General features: G+C 41.8%; 1 protein-coding gene across 1 annotated transcript in view; it reads left to right on the top strand.

The window, feature by feature from the left end:
• nrxn3b (neurexin 3b) overlaps positions 1–17,531 on the top strand; it is a 324,175-nt gene that overhangs the window by 295,892 nt on the left and 10,752 nt on the right. The window contains exon 22 of the mRNA XM_032543642.1: positions 15,230–15,307. Within this exon, the coding sequence (XP_032399533.1) occupies positions 15,230–15,307 (78 nt within the window). The remainder of the gene's footprint in view (positions 1–15,229; positions 15,308–17,531) is intronic.

Raw genomic sequence — 17,531 nt, 5'->3', positions numbered from 1 at the left:
TTATATAAAGCCTTTTGTGGCTCCACAGGGAGATGTGCAAATTCTGATAAATTGCCCTAAGTGATTCACTTGAGGCAATAAGACTTCAAGTTTAAAAAATGATGAAAATAAATCTGGGGTTGTGGAGTAAGACAGAAGCCATCTTAGCAGACTTCTGTAGCCCCCTCCTCGTCTCTGCTGTCTATTGGCTCATAGCTACATTAGCCGCTACTAGCATAACACCACAAATCTCAGGCAGAACTGGCAAGTAAGAAGAGTGAGCAAAAAAAAACGGACTCTATCTCTAGTGCTGCTGCATTGATCGGCTCATTGAAGCATTTTGGAGGCCCATTCAGTTCTTTTTTTACAAGAAAAAGGCAGTAGAAAACTCAACACTGTCTGTATATTTTTACAAATTCAATACGGTGTAATTAACCCATAAACTCCCCTCTATTCAAGCTGCTACATGTGAGCGAGAGTGCTGGTGTTGCATTAGAAGTTCCTCACTGCAGTCAATTCATGAACCCTGTTTTTCTCTTCAGTCCTGTTAATTATCAATCCAGGTGATAGGTGATGAAAATGTCATGTCTTTCATTTACACATACTGGTAATCTAGAATGTATGGAAGCTCCTGATAAGCATTCAAAACAACCCGGAACTTCATTTAGGGACTGAGAAAAATCCCAATAAACTAAAACAGGTGCCGCGTGTTGAGCGGCTGGCTACCTAAGCTCTTCAGCTCTGCAGAGTTCTGGTTGAACCCAAGAATGGATTTAATGCTTGCTGGTTTGACGTAGAGAGTCATTTTAGGAATACTCATTTCTGCAAGTCTGTCTATCATGGGAGATCGACGTCTCTTGTTCTCAATTAACTCGTGCTGCTGGCCTGAAATGTTTGGGAACAATTAGTACAGGAGACTGCAATCTAACGTACCGTGGGGGGAAACAGCTGAGGGAGAGACACTGAAAATGATTTGCATGGTTGCCGTGTTCAAAGAAATTGCTCGCGTCCATCATCTTCAACTAGTCCGGTGTTCCGTAGACGGGAAAAAGAGAGGTAAATTGTGTGCAGTTTAATTGGGTTTTTTTTCTGCTGAGAAGCGTTTGGATACTCGTTCCATGACGACAATAATATTGATTCTTCTTTGGCACGGTGGTATTTCTGTATTATTTCAGATTATTTTTTCAGATCATTTTGATAAATAATATGAATGGTGGAAAGGAAACTTTAGAGAGGCAGGGGGAAATGCACCAAAAAAGGTCATGGCCCAGAATCAACTCGCACTCTTGCAAGATAAGATTTTGCACACTAAGCTACCATTATACTCTGCTTCTTTTTTTTTCTCACAGCTTTTCCTCGACTCGCTTCTTCTACTCTGTCTATCTAAAGTAAATCCGGCATGTTGCTTAATGCCTGGTGATATACTGTATGATAATCACTGATTCATTCTCTCTTCAAGAGGTAGTGAGGAAAGTGCTGTGCAGCATGCTGCGTGTCTCTACGTGGTAGTCTGCTTGATGAGTGTGTTCACCTGTTTTGTGTGTGTGTGTGTGAGTGTGGGCTGATCTGCCCCACTCCTCCACCTGCTGCCACCTGTTTCTTTTAGTTAGTTAGTTTGTCTCTGTGATCACCCTCCCTCAACGTCGCCCAGACCTGCCAATAATTGTGTAAAGGTCTAACTAGTAGAAGGCTATTCCAGAGCTTACTGAGCTAGTTGCTCAGTAGGTCCAATTAGGAGACTGATGAGGGAGCCCGCGTGTGTGTGTGTGGGTGTGTGTGGGTGGGTAGGTGGGTGGGGGCATGCATGCGCACACACAGTTTAAACAGTGTTCTCTTGATCTTTGTCAGACACACACACACACATAATCTTTCAGCTGTTGCAGCCACATCCACTCACATTATTAGATAACAGAAGCACAATGGCAGAGGATTCTTAATGTTTGATGCAGAATAGCCCCAACCATGCAATCAACATGACAAACTTATTCCAGCACTGTCATGCAACACCAGGTTGTGACTTTATTTATGAATTTTTCATGGTAGAGAATGTGTAGAAAGATATTTCCATTACACTTCTCTGTGTGAATGTTTGTTGATGCAATTTCATGTCTGTAGGTTGTGTGTGTGTGTGTTTGTGTGTATCTCTGTCTGTGTGTGTGTGTGTGTGTGTGGGGGGGGGGTTGTCAGGGCAGTCTGTCTCTCAGTGTGTGAGAACCAGCAGCTAGCTCCAGGGTTTTTTGAACCAGGGGTTTTTATAATGGATGTCCCCATGCCTCACAATACAGCTATACAGATCCTCGGGAATGCTCTTGAGTGTGTGTGTGTGTGTGTGTGTGTGTGTGTGTGGTGCGGTGTGTGTGTGTGTGTGTGTGTGTGTGTGTGTGTGTGTGTGTGTGTGTGTGTAAACCTGCTGTCTTGTCAACCTCCACTGTCACGGCGGGGCACTCACACACCATGGGGCAAGCAAACAGCACACATCCGTTACACACATAGACATTGTGCAGCAGTTTGTTTCTGACCGGCAGGACATCATGACATCAGCTCTTGGTGGTATAAAGGCTCACTTCATGCTGTGTTGCCTCCAGAGATGGCTGGCTGGTTATAACGCCATACACACCGACTAAGAACTCAACCTTAGAACTAAAGCAACAACAAGCAAAGTCAGATTAGCAGCATGAAAACGCTGGTGGTTGTAACGAATGCCAGTTCCAACTATGTAAATCATTAAATGCAATTAACTTTAACCAACTAGTTTATTAGTCAAGAGAATTTAAATGCCTTCTAGTTATACAGATTATCTGCCGTTTGAGTTAAACCAAACGAATGTGGATTCAAAAAAACATCCCAAATCTTATTCAAGGCGTTGCATGTTGTTACAATCCAGATTCTTCTTTGAGTGCTGATGTCATCTATCCCCTAGCACATGCCAGTAAACTTGCATGGATTATCAAAGTGGAACAGTCGGTATTAAATCCTGTGCCAAGCCATTTTAAAAAAAAGTTGCTAGGTTGCTGTGAGATCCTACACTCTTGGTGGTATTTAATTAACTTTTTTCCAGCACAACGGTTCTGGGAACAAAACTATTATAAAAGTTAAACTTCTATTGCCAGCATTTTCAAAGTTACTTACAGGAAGTCACTGCTTTTCTACAAAAACTACTATAAAAAACTACTATAAGTTATTAACTCTGCCATGTGTAAGCCTGGAGGGGATTGTGCGTTCGGTGTTCGGTGGTCGGTGCGAGCATGTATCTGTACCCATCAGCCTAATACATTCTGTGCACCTTTTAAGTCTGTCTACCTAAAGACCTCTTATGGCTGTGGTGCTTTGCAATTGTTAAACAACTTAAAACGTTTATTGACTGCTCATTGGCTTGTCATAAATAAATATAAAACTTCTGCTTACAGCAACTCAGAAATCCTGTCCTTTTTAAGTGGCTGGCTTCATCTTATTTTGTAACTCTGAATAAAACCCAGCGGGCTCTTGGATGTGGTGGTCATTAGTCTGATAGCTAACAAGATACAACATGTAAATAAATAAGACATGTTGGAAGATGTTTCTTGTTTTCATTTGACTTTTGTTCCTTTGGCAAATTAGCTGCTTATCTTTGCTGCTTCGTGCCAAGATAAAGCTAAACATGTCACTGCTTATGTTATATATTTTACCTAATTTTCTATAAGACAAAACAATACCACAATTTTGAAGTATTAATGTGCCACCCTATCTAATGAGGCTTCCTGTGTTCCTTGCTGTGTACTGAATGTGTTAATAAGTCATAACTTCAGGTGTGTTTGAGCTACAGCAGCACTTACATACTTGGGGACTTACTCCACAGTGGCAGTAATGAATCTCTGTACTGTGAATATATATTTGCTGCCAGCCTGTGATGTGAGTGAATTTATGTTTGAATGTGAGAGAGAAAGGGAGCGAGGCCACGTCTTTGCGAGGATATTCACAGATCTATATGTGCATTACTGTCTCTGTGAATGCACCATGTCTCTACCACAGTCAATAGGTTTTAATTAAATATGTATTGTACAGACGCAGCCTTTGATGTTCCACAGCAATAATGTGTTCCGTTTCATTGCTCAGCTGAGCTGTTAGCAAGGCCCAATGATGTTTCTCCTCTTCCCGCAGAGAGTTCCTGCAAACTACAATGAAACCTGTTGCTCTTAACAGCAATGAGTAAAGGATAATTATATGGATCTGCGTGCGTGCATGCATGCATGGTTAGTCGTCTTTACATGTGTGTGAGCATGTTGAGGTACTGTGGAAGGGCTCAGACCTACAATCTTTTAAATAATTTCTCTGTTGGTTAGTGATTACGTCTGAACTTTCATCTACTAAAAAGAGTCTGTATTGAATGCTTAATTTGGTTTGTGCTCATAAGGAACTGAACCCAAATGGGACCCCCGACTAATTTTGGAGATGTAAAGCTGCCAGTATCAGCCATTACATAACGCCTACATTGATTTGGTATTGCAGTCTTGAAGTCATAATAGCATTTGACTGTGAGAAATACAGCAATATTGGAATGGATTGAAAAGGGAGCTCAGTATGCAGTCCACAAGGAGGAAGTGTGTGGTCCAATTTAAGCTGCTTGTTTCATACTTCACACATTCGGCATTAAAGCCAATCACCAATTTGATCATATCGTCATACTTAAAGATTGTAGTGTTGCAATTATTGAGGTCAACTCAGGTTAATTTATAAAACCCTTCAGTCCCAAACAACAGTCCAAACACTAGACTTCCCAGATTTAGCCAATCAACAGCATTCACAATGTGGATAATGCATAATTACAACACGAGATACCATTAGAGCAACATTGTTTTCTATATTAAGTTAGGGAACTCATTGGGGTTTTGTGTTGAAGGCAAAGAAAAGCGCAATTCATTGTGAAAATCTTGGATTAGGTGAGCCTAAATAACCAGAATTAAAATATGTATATTCATGACTTATTAACACAGATCTCAAGAGGACATTAGGCATAGATCACATCAATTCACAATAAAGACTGAGATCTGTGGTGTTCACAGCCACAGAGCAACATAGATTAAAGAGAAACATGTACATGAAGATAAAATAGTTAAGAGAAACCTATAAAATCACTACAGTACGCACAATGAGCACAGCATCTGACACAAGAAGTACACATGTGTTGCTCCTCTGTTAAATGAGATTGTTGCAGAGATAAGATACTCCATTTGTCATTGCACACAGATGCAACGAGACACTGTTTGGAACAAACCTGAGATACCCACATCTAAAAAGACTTAAATACATAAAATAAGTTAAATAAATAGATAGTTACACATGATATGCAAATTGAACTTGTACCAATAAAAATAGTTTGCAGTGACTAATGTGTAACCACTAGCACACAGGTTGGGGTGGTGGGGGGCAGATTTGTTATTTGTTTTGTTTGTGGGTTGTGATCATTGTTCAAACAAAACAAGCAAATTATGATCTTATTCATTTTTCACTATTTTCGGACGTATAATTAAAAAAAAAACAATCAGCAAATAATTAAGAAAATAATCTGAAGATTAATTGTAAATGAAAATAATCAGTTGTTGCAGCCCTACATGAAAATGAATTGTGTAAAATGCAACATGAAAGTGATTAAGATTTTAATAAGACCCTAAAAAATGTATTGTTGAGCCTGCTTGATGAAACTGGATTTTGTGAGAATAAGCCTGATTTACTGGAGTAATCCTGGTGTCTCTGGCTTTATGAATCAGCCCTCTGCTGATCTCCAAGCAGGGATACCGTTGCCTTTATTTTGTTGGAGGTCTCTGCCAATGTCTTGTGATCCTCAGTGAAATGGAGCCCTTTCCATTCCTGTCCTCACATCATCCTCCTCCTCTTCCCCCATGCTCTCATCTTCACTCTGCCTCTTCTTTGGTCATGGCTTTCAGCGCAGCTCACCCCTTGAATTCCGCATTTCCTCTCTGAAGGAAGAACCACAAACGGAACCACAAACCATAACTCGGAGCTGCAATTGCTGCCACAATTTCACCTGAGGATGGCATGCACAGCAATGTTCTTCTCTCTTTTCTCTGCTCACCTCACATGTGTCTCTCACCACGTGACCACCCCACGGACGCACCCTGCAAGCCGTTCTCTTTTCTAATTTGTCAACATACTAACGCTTGGTCATTGGCCCTCAGCGTCAGATACCACCCACGATGCACCCTTTAACCTCTGTATGGGACGCACAGGGCAGAGCAGCTGCTCGACCCTGGCTCTGTAAGATGACGTAGTATGAAGAGTAACGATGTTAGGGAGTAGAATTAAAGACCGAAAATCTGTGTAATTACTCAGGTGGAAGGGTCAAACAACACAGGACTTTCACCCAGGAGACCAGTGTTTGTGTCCCATTATTTTCCTGTGTGTCATTTAAACATTCATCTTTTAACCCCATTATTATGGATATTTACTGACTTCTCCATAGATACGCAATAATCAAGCACAAAGCACACAGAGAAACACAGAGAAAGTCAAGGTGATGTACTGTAAATATTTTATGTGATCAAAAACAGGGAAATTACCAGGGAAAAATAACAAGATCTTATCAGTTTTCCGCAGCATCTCCCAAAGAACATAGAGATACATAAGGATGTTATACTTGTTACAGAACAAGAAGTCCATGCTCATTGGCAAACCGCTAAATTAATGTTTTTCTAAACCAATGAAAAGAATCCTTTACAACCACATATTTAGCTTTTGCTTTAATGGTCTTACTGTCTCCTTCACCAGTGGCAGGCTGTCATGTTTGTTTTTTCAGTTGAACCAAGCCTATAGCTAGGAATGTACCTGGACCTGTCACAGTAATTAAAACCTCTACAGTACATGGGCCTCTGACTGCATCTCAAAGAGAGCCTGACACAGTGTTATAAAGGGACCCCAAAGAGATCCTGACACAGAGTGTTAGAACGGGACGCCAAAGAGTTCCTGACACAGTGTTAAAAAGGGATGCCAAGGGGTCCTGACCAAGCACCAGTCTGTTGACTTGAAGATTGGAACAAGACACACAAACAACACAGGACCCAGGAGACCAGGGTTTGTGTGCCCTTCTTTTCCTGTGTGTCACAACACACATCTTTTGACCACCCACAATCTTTTCCTATCCCTAACTAAATGTTTTTACCCCACGCGTTGTGACGCAAAGGGATCCTGACCAGTGTATGTTGACGAGATGGAAATGAGAATGTGTCACCCCCTCTGTGTGTGTGTGTGTGTGTGTGTGTGTGTGTGTGTGTGTGTGTGTGTGTGTGTGTGTGTGTGTGTGTGTGTGTGTGTGTGTGTTTTAATGCGTGAGTGTGTTTGTCACAGGGCTTCCCTGATGACCTTGTACACTGCGGCAGGGGAGTGATTAAGGATCAGGGCCAAAGACCATTTCCTTTTCCATGGGAAGATGAATGACCCTGTTTGAAAGTGGCTGCCTATGGCCTCAGGGCAATTAGAGTTTGCTGTGAGCCAGCAACCCTTGCTGCTCTGTGTACAAAAGCAGGTCCTTGAGAAAAAAAGAAATTCTCGGCACCCATCCTGCTGAAACCAACACACCGCGGTGATGGTGAACAAATTAAATGCATTTTTTTTTTCCCCAACTGTTTTTTCTCCTGCTCTCCTCACCCACCTTTTCATTTCCCGATAAAGCTAGAAAGACCTGGAAAAAATGTGCTGACTACAGGACGCCTCTAAGAAAATCACACCGAGGGTGCTCATTCGAAATATCAATATTTGATCTAGGAAAATAATTTGGCATGTAGCTTTGGCTCTACAAGTTTATACGGGTGCTCATTTTGTTGTAATTTATCCACTATATTAAAGGAGATGGTTTCCCGTGGGACCTACAGCCTATGCACTTGTTTGCTTGCATCAATATTGTTGCTAATGAAGATCAAACATTGTCATCAACTGTTGTATTTAAAATAAACATGTCATTATTAACATGCTTCCGTGCTGCCACATCCATCCTCCACCCCTCCATCCGCCCCCTATTTTTTTTCTCTGATAAAGCATCTTATCTGTCACAGAGCGGGGAGCATGAGCAAAAAGAGTTGTGGCAGCCTATTGATAGGGATATGGCCTACTGCTATTGATTCTCCTTGTAATACAAGCCTCTCCTTTGTCGGCCTGTCAAAGCCCAGATCGGACATGATAATGCGCGCATCAGACAGCCGTCAATAGAAAGGCGAAGCTTCCGCCATGGCGATGACTATCTTATTTTGATGCGAGGGGCCGGTGGAGTGGAGAAATGGGAGAAGGGGGGGGACAGGGAGAGAGAGGAGATGGGAGCGGGAGTCAGCCTCACCTCTGATTTCTGTCGCTGTCGGGCCATTTCTCAACCTAAAAAAACCACTCAGCTGTATGTATCACCATCTAACAAGTGTGAAAACATATATGTCTAAGGTGACCAAGAAGCACCTCAGGGAAGAAGAAGTTGCTTTGAATTGTGTGTATTTGGTTTCCCCTTGCCTCTGCGTCATCACTTTGATCTCTGAACATGCAGCCACATTGGATTTCCATGGCAACTGACTGCCTTGAGGAAAATTGATGTTTTGGGTTTATTCCCGTACTTACAAATAAACTAAACTCAGCTTTAGCAATTGGCCACAGGGGTTGTAATGCGTCTCTATAATGTTGTGTCTCTTCCTTCTTCCCTTAGTCTCGAAAGGTTTTGTGTGTCTCAGTGTTTCCTTCCCTCTCTGGACACAGAAACATGTGACGTGTGTCATTTGCTGATGGTGGTGACGGTGTTGTGTTAGGAGCAACCTCCTGCGTCCTCCCTGATGATATGACTCACTGTACTTTATTTACATGTGTGCTTAGATCCCCCGACAGCACTGTTCACACTCATATTTCATGTCATGTTTGTAACCCAGGGGGCCATGGCTGCGTTTTAGCCTTTACACTGCTTTTACTGACCTAGGAGAAAATAGAGACACTGGTCGAGTGCATTGTGTCTTTATTCTCCTCCTGTAGAGCACAAGCCACTGCTTTGAAGTTACCGATCAGATCACCATCATGCTCAGCAGACTATTCTACTGCAGACGCAGCAACTGCTGCTCCTGTTACCGGCCAAGTATTTAAAGACTTTGATTCAAAGTTGTAACAGTCTGTGTTTGATTAGTATGAATTTTAGACAATGGCTGTGAGCACACGGTTAACTAATGGTGTATTTTAAGAACTACCTGGAGACCAATTATAGCTCACAATATGTTATTTTCTCTGAATTTGGAGGACAGCACAATGGTGCACATAAATTGATATCAGTCACGTTTATTATTAGGCACAGGTGTGAAAAGAGGGTGTGAATACTTCCTTTCGCGCGCGTGTGTGTGCGCGTGTGTGTGCGCGTGTGTGTGCGCGTGTGTGTGTGTGTGTGTGTGTGTGTGTGTGTGTGTGTGTGTGTGTGTGTACTTTGCACTTGGCGGGAGTATTGCTGGGTACCAAATGAACTTGGCGTTTGGAAATTGGAGCTGTTTGGTCAGTGTTAAATATTAATAAAACTAAAGGATGGCACAATAAAGGTTGAGAAAAAAAACATAACACTGGCTTCACTTCAGTGTCTACTCTTTAAAGAAAAGCCGATCTTAAATTCACTTCGAGCATTTTGCTGAAACAGAAACATTTTTTAAGCGACACTAAATATCAAACAAAAGCCAGACACTATACCATATTAAGTTGCTGTGACCTGTACATTTTTATATTTTATGAGTAAAATCTGAATCTCCAACATAACCACAAACATTTCTCTGTCAGTGTACGAGTACATTGTTTTTCTCCAAAGTAGTACACAGTAGGTCAGTATACAGTTGCTTTGGGGTCTGTCTGTAAGGTATTTTGGGGGGTGCAGTGGTTCTGGAGAAAGCTACAAGCAGCAATACCACAGGCTAAGCACTCGGCACATTTTCAAAAGGCACAGTACAAGTTAGATAGAAAATGTCATTGTTGAACAAGTAACAAACCAAATACAGTACATCATGCCTTTTTTTTCCAGTCTTCTGCTTTGTGTTTGTATCACCAGGTGGACTGTGCTGTGCCAGAAAAAAAACTTTGATGTGTGAACAGTGTGGCTCGGCTGTATTATTAGATAGTGAATTTTATGTGGCTGTGGAAGAAATCTGTCAAACACCGGTTGCATTTATTTGCTTGATGTAGCAGAGCGTGGCAGCCTGCAGTGCAACTGCTGCTCTACTAATATGGCTAGAAGGGAGCAAGGCTAGAGGTTGTTCTTAATTTTGTCACCGGTAGTTTATGTTACAAATATGTTGAAATTGAAGGATAAAATATATTTTTTGTCTCCTTATTGGTTCCCTTTATTGTTCATCCTGTCCAAACTGACCCTGTAGACATCGCTTCCTAATGTGATTTTGATGAAGTGATGGGGAACAACACCCACATTCTGTCTGTGCAAAAATGGATTTCAGCCTAAGCTTACAAAAGGCTTCAGCAGCCTGAGTTAGTCAAATTGTTTGGGTATATCTTCCAAAGGTAAACCCCTTTTTTGTAACCAATTTTTCTCTTTGTGTTTACAAGCTGACCGAGCGTCAGTCCGTTGACGGCGTCTACGCAGGTTGCGTTCAGGCGCAGTGTTGAGTTTTGATAAACTGCGTTTATGGCATCACTCAGAGCCTAACACACAGCAACTGTAGTTATACTGTCTGCGTAAAACAAAAAGAGAAAAGAGACTTGCAGCATAAAATGTGTATAAGCACGAGTGAAATGTGAGCCGTGTCGACAGCTGGATTGATTAAAATAAAAGTGCATCTGTTCCACCCAGACATGCATGAGACTCTTGTGTAGAAAAGCTGCAACTAAGACAGCCTCAAATGAGATTCAGCTGAACTAAGGAATGCATTCTTTGCAACAACAAAAAACAAGGACCATGGATTTTGTCTCCAAATCTTATATTGGAATGACATTTGAAAGAGATCTGTTCAGGGCCAGTTTTGACACAAGGAAGTACAGTGAAAACCAAAACTTACTACCTATACATACTGTACGGTATGGGCATGCGAGTGTGCCCATACAGAAAGCGCTATGTCTAAATGTTCTTCAAACATAAAACAAAACATCCACACACTTTAATTCTAATCCCTTACATATAGTGGTTCAGCGTGTATACCACACTACTCTACTACTTATACTATAATGTCAAATATATAATCTTTACTGGGCAGGCACTGTGCTTTTGTTGGTTTGTGTTTTCCTGTGGTTAAAAAAAAGTTTTTAATAAAAGAAGTGTTGGTTTCCCAATGTTCAAGTTTATTGTTAATCAATCTGTGAGGTCAGGCCTGACTGGTGATGTAGCATGCACTCCATCCAGTTGCTGAGGTAATTGCAGCTTCGCCTGTTAATGGTCTCTGCATTGCTGCTGGCTGATTCACAGTAGTCAGTCCACAATTCCTGATTAAATACCACAGACTCTGTGGCCGAGACAGCCCCGGCATCTTTGCACATTCTCCATTTTGTTTGTGTCAGTGCCGTCAGTTGTGAATCTAAAAGCTGCGTATTTTGAGACTCGTCTCCTAAGGAGACTGTCTTTCTTTATCGACCGCCGGTGTCATCCTTTGAGTTGATGTGCTGAAGTGGTCAGAGGTAAATGCTGTTTTAATGAAGTCTGGCTATTGATTTGGCTGTGGTGTTTGTTTGTGTAGTTAGGAATTTGAGCATCACTTGAAAGCAGGGTAATCAGGATAATCAAGCATGATGCATATAGCCTGTGAGTTTTTATGTGCTAAAATCAACTCATATTATACGCTTTCTTCACAAACAGGAAGTAGAAGGCATGTGCATGCATGTTAAATCTTCCCACACGCACAACAAAACCAGGCTGTATATCCCGCCACCCAGACTTTCTTAAAAAATGACGATGAGGACGTTTGTTGGGAATAATTACACCAAAAAAGAAATCCCTTTGCTGCCAAAATATATCCCACTCTATGTTATGGAGATTTAGACAGAGAATTGGATTTCCCCAGCTGTGAAATCAGTTTTTGTTGTCCCGCTGGCCAACCGCGTCATTTTGCTATACCCCTCTGTAGGCTCCCGTCGCTGAACACACATGCAGCCTTTGCCTTCTCTGCTCCATGAGCCCCATTTGCATTAACAGCGTCTATCCTCATGCTATACGTCAACAACTGTGTGCTGTGTGTCACCTCATCGGTTCTGCATTAGCCGAAATGTGGAAGAATGGAACCATAAACACTTCATCAGAAGCACTTGGGTCTGAGCTATTGTGACAGACATACTGTACATCATATGTTTATGAAAGTGTACAGGTGCAGATCTAGTGGATTTGAAAATGTCAGACATGACACTTAAAAAGGCCTTCAATTTCTCCGGAGTGGAATCAAAGTCTCTTAGATTAGAGGGTCTCTTACTCCGATTCACAGATTACATTCAGTAAAATGCAAAGTGAACACATTGACTGGAGTGTGTCTTTCTACCATTTAAATTCAACACTTATAATACGAGAGCTGAAGCATTCGGCCCTGCTCTTTAATTTGAATAGGCTTATTTTGCACTACAGTTTTCTGCAGTGCTTTAGCCTCTGTATGCCAACAAGTCAAGAGAGCGCAAAAGATTATAACATTTTCATCAGGCTCGCCTCCGGGTTAAAAGCTGTGCAATTTGAACATTATTACGTTGATTAGCCTGCCGCACACCTTAAACATAGTCATAGCAATGTCAGTCCTTGTAGGTATGTTACAATGGAATTTGTAACATGTTTCCTCTAAGCTGCTGATTTGCTCCAACAATATCTGTTTAAAAATCTCAAAGGAGTATACGCAGTGTCGATAAAGGGGTAAGTGAGCTCACTCGATAGGGCTGTGGGGGAACTTCAGACAAAAAAGTTTGGGAGCCATCCTCCTAATAATGGTACTTATCATTTTTTAGATAGAATATAAAGTTCTGCTGCCTATTTTTTTACCTACAGGCAGACAGTGCCCATGTAACATTAAAGGAAAATCATTCCTTGCTTCACACCTGTTGGGAACTGCTGCAAACAGTAAGCATTTGGGGAGACTGAAGCTCTGATAATTAGAGCAATTTTCCATGTTTTTTTTTCTTCCTCCTTTGGACTGCAACGCACTGCAGGGGGAATACAGTATATAAAATAAATATAAGCACTTTTTAACAGACTGATCTGACATGAGAAGAATATCTACAACCTAAATATCTCATTAGAATGTTTCATGGTTTATTCAGTGATTTTTTTTTTCTCCCTTTTTGCATGAGAAATACATTAGAAATTAGAAATTCATAACAGTGTAAGAAGACGGAATAAGACGTCTTAATAATTCTCTCTGCGCACTTACTGTAACCATGTGTTGCTGCAGCCTTTACATCAATCCGTGCATTTGCATCCACTTTAATTAAAGGATCTGTAATCCCCTACTTAGATCACAGAAACCCAGTTCATTTTGCGTTACGTGTTGAATGTGATTCAATTTAGATTTGACCCATGTTGGAGTGGACATGTAAGAATTCCAGACCTAGTCAGATTGCCATTGCACCAGTTACCAAAAAATTGGCATGGGTGCTTAATCAGGCATAAAAGTTACATAATGACTAGCATGCCTGAAAGCCTGAAAACAGGGGCTTAATAGCAAAATGCATAGGCTGTGGATGCATGTGCTGTGGTAGGTGAATATCTATTGTTCCAAAATATTTATTTAATGGAAAAATTAATAAGCTTGCTGAAATGATAATAAAAGATCATCTATTCAGGAAAAGTATGTATTTAAAACATATGGAAGCTACTGCTAAGCTGCTGCATCCACGGCAGTGAACATCATTGCTCTGCGCTGAGATGCTGTTGGCTTCAGCTGCAGAGAAATGCTGCATGAATGGACAAGAGAAAGGCAGTGTTTTCAGTTGATGCTGGGTGATGGTACGATGGTCTCGGCCCGAAATTGGTGGAACAGGCTTTGAAGTGGCTCGGGTTTTTCATCTCTCTCTTTCCCTGTGTCCCTGCCTCCCACATCTGACGCTATCATAATAACAAGCAATAACCCTCTTTCAGCAATAACCAAGACTTTTCCGCCTGTAATGTGGCTTCAATAAATAGTCATGTTTACCAAGGGGCCATATTTTACAGCAATTTGGTTTAGAGCCTCCACTCTTGCTTCGTTTTTTTTTTTTGCCTCCTCATGCTGGAGTACAGTACATAATGTGGTGCATTATGCATACCAGCACAAACACGCATTAGCACATTACCAAATGTACTGATACAGAAAATAGCACAGTCCATCACGCATAATCACATCAGGCAGCAGGAAAATGCTCTGAAAAATAATCCACTTTCTCACTGTGAGGTTTGGTCGACATATACATGTTGAACATCAGCATGTGTGTGTGTGTGTGTGTGTGTGTGTGTGTGCATATGGTAGAGGCGGGCAGCTTTCTCCGGGCCCCGCTGAAAGCAGCAGCACAAGCATGGGGGCGCGTTTCATTAGTCTGTCAAACTCAATGATATTTAGAGCCCCACACCCTCGGCCAGGACTGGAAAACTCAATCAGCACTCTGATTTCATAACCCTGCTCGGTGACAGGGCTTATTTTATCGCCCCGCTGATTCATTCTAATAAACGCTGGCTGCCCAGCGCACTGCCACTGAAATACAACCTCCCCCCCCTTCTGTCCTCCACAGGTCAACCCGAAAGAAAGGGAAGAAGTGAGAGGAGGGCAGGATAAATCAGAATTGTGGGAACTGGAAGGTGCAGATAATCCATCGCTGCTTCGGGTGTAGCTAGCAAGTCTGCCGCCCCATCCCTCCCTCCTCCTGCACCCTTTAGCACAAATCAGAAGCCCGGACAGTGTTGATCTGCGAGGGCTTGGTGGGGCTATTGATTGTGGACGACAGAGGAGGAGAGAGGCGATAAATAATCGGAGGCAGAGTGCGCAGGGTGAAGGAAAACAATTATCTGCGGAGGTGGAAAGCACATAAAGTGAAGAATGATAAACACTGTGAAATATGATTGACTCCAAGTGATATATGGAAGCCAAAGGACAGGCGGAGGGAGGTCTGTGTGTGCAGAGATATCCTTGAATGTAATGGGTGCAAGTTGAGGACTCACTGTACTGCCCCGGGCCTCACCACATCTTTCTGTGTGTGTGTGTGGGTGTGTTTGTGTGTGTGTGTGTGTGTGTGTGTGTGTGTGTGTGTGTGTGTGTGTGTGTGTGTGTGTTGTGTGTGTGTGTGGTGTGTGTGTGTGTGTGTCTTTTCTCCGCAGACGACCGATGACATTGTTCGTCGGCGGAGTGCTCCAGCGACGATGAGGACCTGGAAGAGTGCGACTCCGGACATGCAGGTGGGATGGGGTGTGTCGAGTTGTGCTTGCTCTGAACCTGTCTCTTTCTCCTTATCTTTCTTTGATTTGCTACCGAGGAGCCTCTCCTCTTAGCATCATGTCCCATGGGAGCTTAAAGTGTAACTTCAAAAAAAAAAAAAAAAAACTCTGAAAAGTTGCCACTGTGAGAAATACACACTAGTGTGAGGGGTTCTCAGCATATATCTAAAGTTTATCAAACTCTTTGGAGATGGATGAAAGCAGTAAGAATCATGTTCCTGTATCCTTAGCATGCTCTCTGTAGGAAGGTAACTGTAACAACTAAAAAGTAAATGCATACATCTTATAGTCTAGCTACTGTAGTTAAACCTCATACCTTTCATCTCTGAAACAAGTTACACTTAGCTATGGGGCCACTGGTTGCAGACATGGCGAAGCGTTGATACTAATTTTGTTCTCTCAGCATTCTGTCGAGAGCAAAACTTTACTCAACAAAGTACGAAATTAGTATCAAGCCCCATGTCGCCCGCACTGATGCTTCAAAATGTATCTGTCCTGTACTGGTTGATTTCCTCTTGCTGTGCGTGTGTGTGCGTCTCTCTTGACAGAGGATACATTTTGAGATTCTTTCGAGAACAATGATGCTTTCAGCATAGATACTGTGATATGTAGCAGACTAACTGCAACAGAGCCTCTTCCTCCTATCTCCTTCCTTCTTCTCGTTTGTACCTCTGTTTCCTTCGTCGGAGGCTTGCCTTACCTGAAACATTCTAATAGAGAACAGATATCCTCGAATTTCTGTGCGCATCGTCTCTCTTCCCTCCTCCCTTCACACACAAACACACACACACATACACACACTTATCACTTTGTGATTAGATCAAAGTGATAGCACATTCACTCTGTAGAGTTTGAAATAAAATCAGAGCTGGAAATAAAACCGCAGATTCTAAAGGAGTGGTTATTTTGAGGCAACTTGGGTTTGGACGACTTTTGAACAAGCAACTGTCACTCACACTTGTGCTCAGGGGCAGCTGGCATATATCCTATATACCAGGGGAGGGGGAGCTCCATCGAAACTGGCTCAGTATGAATAAAGCGTCTTCCCTTAGGCAGTCTGAAAATCATTAACAGCTCAGGCTATTTGATTGCTTCGTTGTCCTTCAAAACGCCATCCCAGCAGACTAATTGATGCCATATTAATCTGTCTAAATACAGCTCATTTTAGCACCAAGCATATGTCCACTTTTCACTGCTGATAATAAGCCTAAATTGAAACAATGCATTGCCCTTTTACTTTGTTATCTCTGCTCGGAGAACCTAACAAGATAGTCGGCCATTTATTTATTTTTCGGAAATGAGGTCCTTCCGTGTACTTTAGTAGATATTCTGCTAATACTTTTTGCCGTTTTCCTCCAATCTGAGAAAGGAACTCATTTACTTGAAAGTCTTATGCTGTAACAGCTCTTGTTTCCTTGAAATTATGGCCACATTTAGGTCCGCTTTTAATGCAAAAAGAAAGCCATTTTTTCCTATTTAGGCTCTTCATCTATAAGCATGAGTTGCTCTCTTAAATCCGAGATTATTGAAATTGAATGGACACATTTTTGCAGCTCGTGTGTAATGTTGTTGTTTTTTTCGATTCCGTAGACTTTTAAAACCTCATACCCAAGTATTCTCAAAAGTGGAAGTGCAACAAAGCGCAGTGTAAGAAGTTTTTACTAAAGAGAACATGGTACCCTCCCCTCATATAGTGGCAACATATGTAGTCATACACACTCATACATACTGTACATTTCACCATGTTGACACAGAAATTCATATCCTCATTCCTTGCCCCGCTTCCAGTCGTATGAACAGTTGCATGACATAATGTTGGTTTTCTTTTCCGTTGCATTTTGTTTGTTTTTTTTCTCCTGTAATGCACATATGAACATCTCTCTTCTGTATCGATTTGGACCCAGCTGTTGGGTTGCTTTTTGTTTTTTGGCTTTACTTTGGGGGCCGGCGCAGTTTGACTGGGGTGATTTTACTTTCTTGTTTTGTTGTGGTTGTTTTTTCTTTTTTTCTTTGGCGTCCTCCTCATCATCCGTCGTCCATCCTCCAAGCAAGGATAGAGCCACTCCTCCCGTTTTTGCCTCATCTTGTGCCGCATGAATTTTTGGTGGTTGGAAATTCAAAGTTGTCTTCCTCATCAAGTTTGTGTTTATTTTTTGTTGCCATATGGCTTCTAAAGAAACACCCC

Source organism: Etheostoma spectabile, chromosome 18 (assembly GCF_008692095.1).
Source record: "Etheostoma spectabile isolate EspeVRDwgs_2016 chromosome 18, UIUC_Espe_1.0, whole genome shotgun sequence".
Taxonomy (NCBI): Eukaryota; Metazoa; Chordata; class Actinopteri; order Perciformes; family Percidae; genus Etheostoma; species Etheostoma spectabile.
Note: the sequence above shows the minus strand (reverse complement) of the source record. Positions and strands in the feature narration are given on the sequence as shown.